This window comes from Sinocyclocheilus anshuiensis, unplaced genomic scaffold (genome assembly GCF_001515605.1).
Source record: "Sinocyclocheilus anshuiensis isolate Anshui unplaced genomic scaffold, SAMN03320099.WGS_v1.1 scaffold566, whole genome shotgun sequence".
NCBI lineage: Eukaryota > Metazoa > Chordata > Actinopteri > Cypriniformes > Cyprinidae > Sinocyclocheilus > Sinocyclocheilus anshuiensis.
The window spans coordinates 1,770,335-1,775,627 of record NW_015542410.1 but is presented as its reverse complement, the minus strand read 5'-3'; the positions used below and the strand labels follow the sequence as shown (position 1 = coordinate 1,775,627).

Here is a 5,293-nt window from a genome sequence, read left to right as displayed (position 1 = left end):
ATCTATCTATCTATCTATCTATCTATCTATCTATCTATCTATCTATCTATCTATCTATCTATCCGTCCGTCCGTCCATCATTCTGTCTGGCATTTTAGTTTTATGGTGTATGATTTAAAATCTTTGGGGAAAATCCCTTAAACAATTATTAAAAAGTTAACAGTGAGCTATGTCACAGTATTTGTCCTGTTTGTTATTGTATTAACTTTATATTGCCCCAGCTAGTGCTTTACTGATGTATTCCCTCTAGCTTTAGTTTGCCATTTTCCCTATGCATCCTTCATTAGCTACCTCTGACTGCAGGCTTTCGAAAATCGCTTGGCTGCTCACATTATTTTGAAAGCCATCTTTCATTGTTTGCATCAAGTTCGTGTAACAGTAATCTGATTACAATAGCCGAGGGGGTTTTCAGCTGTTAGCGCCATTCACCTCAGGGGTGCGTCTGACTCAATAAGTCCATGTTGTTGACTGATCGACTCAGTAACTAGAACTGAGCTATATGCGATCCCACTACTACACTTTACAAAAAAACATGCTCGTTTGTTTCATTAGAATTATTGTAAATAACCCCAAAAGTGTTTTTCCTTGGAGCACAGCTTCATTCTGACTGAAATCTCTTTTTTAATCTACAGGGATGTGCCTGACAGAATCCGGAAGTTAAAGGATTACTGCTAACTGCCAAACACTGGAGATCCAGTGTGCCAAATATTTCATCAGCCCAGGGCAAAAGAGTGGGCAACGGGTCCTGCTTCTGCTCTGTTTTTTTGACATGTGAGTTCGTACACTGGAATATCTGCGCTTGATGGATTTATAACCGTTCACAGTGGATATAACATTCTGCACTCAGAAAAAGTGGTAGACAATGCATTTTCTGGACATTTCTTGTGGATTTCTAAATCCACTGATTGTTCTCCCATGACCTCTTTTCATGGTGCGCATCCCACTGCTGTAAAGAAGAAATCGATGATGACGAAAAGCACAAATTATGTCATTATGGCATTGCCTTTCTCAGAACACATGAACTGGGGAGGGATTTTTTGCTCCCACTTTCTTCTTTTTCTCTTATCTTTATTACCCTCGGTTGCAGTTAGTAGTGCGCCAGGTTTGGAATATGATTGGGGAACGCAACCCAAACTTGTTTGCATCCCTATCCCTGCAGATGCAGACCCTAGTTTTTTCACACCAGGTGGGGCTTCGCATGGGACTTCACATGGGCCAAACAGCAATGGGAACGGGAATGGCCATGGGAATGGACATCATGGGGCAGTTAGCGGGCTGCCGAGTAGTCACAGTGGCAGCAGTAGTAGTAGCCGACACGGCATTTCCGATGAGGCCAAAGCCACCATCCTTCACCTGAGGGAGAGCCTTGTGCGACAAAAGGAGACCATCTTGGATCAGCGAGAGACCATTCGGGAACTGACGGCAAAACTGACTCTTTGTGAAAGCTTTGGGAGGGGACACCATGAAGATCATCACGGCCCTTCACAACACAACTCCCAGCATTCCTCACACCACTCTAACGGCCACCATGCTGACCCACACTTCCCTTTAAACGGGCATCGCAGTGACCATCACAGAGGCAAATCTCCATATCTGGGCAAACACGGCTTCTCCCCAGAACAGACAGGAAAAACCCTGCAGGCCCTGAAGGAGAGGCTGGAAAATATTCAGGTGGGAGGGAAACTGAAAGCTTGTACATAATAATATTAATAATAACAGTTAATATACTGTCGTTCAAAAGTTTTTTTTAAGTCTCTATGCTCACTAAGGATGCATTTATTTAATCAAAAATACAATGAAAACAGGAATTTTGTGGAAATATTATTACAATTTCAAACAACTGTTTTTTTTTTTTTAAATATACAGTAGTCAACATTTCAAGTGGATCAAAACCTTTCATCAAAGTTGTCCTAAAACATACAACCAAAATGCGGTCTTGTCTTAGGACAACTTTGATGAACTTTTTTGATCCACTTCAAATGTTGACTATTATATTTTAAAATGTAATTTATTTCTGTTATCACAAAGCTGAATTTTCAGCATCTATTACTCCAGTCTTCAGTGTCACATGTTCCTTCAGAAATCATTAAAATAAGGCGTTTTGCTGCTCAAGAAACATATCTTATTATTAGTAGTCTTGAATACAGTTGTGCTACTTAATATTTTTGGATTAGTTTTTCCATAAATAGGAAGCACAGTATTTATTTGAAATCTTTTGTAACATTATAAATGTCTTTGATGCCACTTTTGATCGGTATAATGCATCTTTGGTAATTAAAAGTAATAATTTCTTTAAAAACAAAACAAAAACCTGATGTTTCCAAGGTTTCCAAATCCTGCTTGGATTTGTTTTTTAGGGGTTATCCTGCATGTCACAGGCTGATCTGTATTCAGGACAACTTCTCAACACGACATAAGCTCTTTTCTGTTTCTGTTACGTACACTTTGGTGGCTTCCTGTGCCAACAACAGATCATTGAGTACAGTCTTCAGTTTAGGCAGCCCAGTCAGGATTTGCTTAATTAGCCATAACCCTTCCCTTGAGAAAGCACATTGGATAAAATGGTACAAATACAAACTAGTTAAATTATAATACGTGTGCTTATTGATTGCAGTCCACTTACAGTGAATCTTTTAAACCAGCTACAATGTGACACTTTCATTGAATACAGTATGCAGTGAAACTAATAGCATGCATTTAAATTCTCCATTTTTAATTGATCTGTAGTACACAAGTGAATTGCTGATGACGGGTTTAAAGTTGTGGAAGTGTCTTCAGGTTTGAACTGTGCTTTAGAATATTCTTCCTGTTTCCCATGACCACAAGCTTGATCAGAATTGTTGTTGTCTTGGAGAGGAAGTACATGCACAGCACGCTGGTGACGGCGCTCTGCAATGTGCAAGTTGCTGCCATCTCCAATTAGTCCCATCTGCCTTGATAAGCCATTAAGCGCAGAATGCTGTGGCGCTGAGAAAAGCTGGATTTGCTGCGACTAATCAGAGGAAGAAGTGCTAGCGGTGAAAGAGGGGCTGTCTTGATGTCATAACACTTGTCTGTATACTAATACTCTACCGTTCAAAAGTTTGGATTCGATAAGGTTTTGAATGTTTTTTAAAGAAGTCCCTTATGCTCACTAATGATGCATTTATTTGATTAAAAAATACTGTAAAAACAGCAATACTGTGAAATATTATTGGGATTTAAAAGAACTGTATTCTTTTTTAAATATATTTAAAAATGTAATTTATTCCTGTGATGGCAAAACTGAATTTTGCTCAACCATTACTCAAGTCTTCAGTGTCACATGGCCTTTTAGAAATCATTCTAATATGATATCATTTTTGTTGTAATACTTACAACAATATTGTACATAAGTTAATCATTCCATAATCAAACAAAACATCTGTTCATTGTCTCCTCATTGGTTTTCACTTGCCCTCAAAACAAATGTCTACAACACATGCATCATGTAACCATTTATCATCTTTGATGAATTGAAGGTTTAAAAACTGTGTTTATTTTATATACAAAGATTTTGTAAAATTATACATTTCTTAATTGTCACTTTTGGTCAATTTAATGTGCCCTTGGCTGAATACAACACTCTAAAAAATGCTGGGTTGTTTCAACCCAACTTTGGGTCAAATATGGACTAACCCAACTTTTGGGTTAAAAAATTAATGTAAAAATTTAACCCGACAGTTGGGTTAGTCCATATTTCACCCAAAGTTGGGTTGAAACAACCCAGCATTTTTTAGAGTGAAGTATTCATTTATTTAAAAAAAAAAAATTTGATTTTGAAAAATTTAAATTGATGATTTCAAACTTGTGAACAGTAGTGTATATTGAATGTTAATGGTAAAAAGTTGGATTTTTCTACAATAAACCTTAAAAAAAACATGGTGTCCTATGGTTTTGGTGAATTTCACCCATAATTTTAGCCATAGATTTATCAAATAAAACATTTTAAAACACTGGTCAAGTTCTGTGCAACAATTGAGATAATTTGATAAAATAAGCATGTATTTGCATTGGTTGCAAAAATTGTGTTTAAAATCTTGCAAAAACTGTACACTGTTGTTTATTGTCTTCATTTTTGTTCTTATAGGCAAGAAACTCATCCAGTTCCTATTCAAGTTCATTGAGAGACCTCCTGCAGCGCAAGATCAACGCACTGGAAGAACAGCTCCATCATCACTATGACAGTCATTACGGTCATCATGACAGCCATCACGGATATGGTCATCATGAGGATAACCATGACCATGATGACCACCATAATAACCAGCACAATAACCACCATGAAGACCATCATGATAACCACGACAGCCACCAGGCAAACCATCACGATGACCGTCACTCCAGTAACCATCGTAACCACCATTATAGTTATCGCTATGACCGTCACACTGACCACCATGATGATCACCACGATGACCACCATGGCAATCACCAAGACAATCATCAAAGTGGCCATGATGATCATCATGACAGCCACCACAACAGCAACCACCATGATGATCATCATGATGATGACCATCATAATGGACACCATGATGATGGACACCATGGAAATGATGATCATGTTCATCATCCACAAACCTCATTCAAACCACCTGGGTCTAGAGCACCTGTCCGTGGAGCCATCAACAAACTAGATGCAGTGCTGAGTAACCTACACCACAAAACTCCAGAACAAGGTGATATGTCCTAAAAGTAGTACAAAATAGAACTGAATCAACTCAACCTTATCAAATTACCATTTTCTTAAATATTACAACCGTAAGGGCAGTATTTTGTATAAAAAATGTGAACATATTTTAAATTGTAATTTATTCCTTTAATATCACATGATGCTTCATAAATCATTCTAATATGCTGATAAACTTTCGCTCAGTTATTGTCAGTTATTACTGGTGGTCAACTATTAATAAGTCAGGTTCTTATTATTATAATAAGGTTTTGCTGCATATTTTGAGAAAACCATGATATATTTTTTACAGAATTATTTGCTAAATAGAAGTTCAAAAAACAGCATTTATTTGAAATGTTTTTTTTTTTTTGTAGCTTTAGAAATCACATTACACTCAACTTTGATCAATCATCGTGAATAAGCTTTTTAATAATAATTTTTTTAATTGAATTTTCCTACAAATTAATTTCCCCAGTTCCCACAAAAACAAACAAATAAACAAACACTAGTTAGCATAATGGTCATATAAATATAGATAGATAGATAGATAGATAGATAGATAGATAGATAGATAGATAGATAGATAGATAGATAGATAGA

General features: G+C 36.7%; 1 protein-coding gene across 1 annotated transcript in view; it reads left to right on the top strand.

The window, feature by feature from the left end:
- LOC107693367 (neuronal pentraxin-1) overlaps positions 1-5,293 on the top strand; it is a 14,201-nt gene that overhangs the window by 4,578 nt on the left and 4,330 nt on the right. The window contains exons 2-3 of the mRNA XM_016492717.1: positions 633-1,671; positions 4,109-4,700. Of these exons, the coding sequence (XP_016348203.1) occupies positions 916-1,671; positions 4,109-4,700 (1,348 nt within the window). The 5' untranslated portion in view covers positions 633-915. The remainder of the gene's footprint in view (positions 1-632; positions 1,672-4,108; positions 4,701-5,293) is intronic.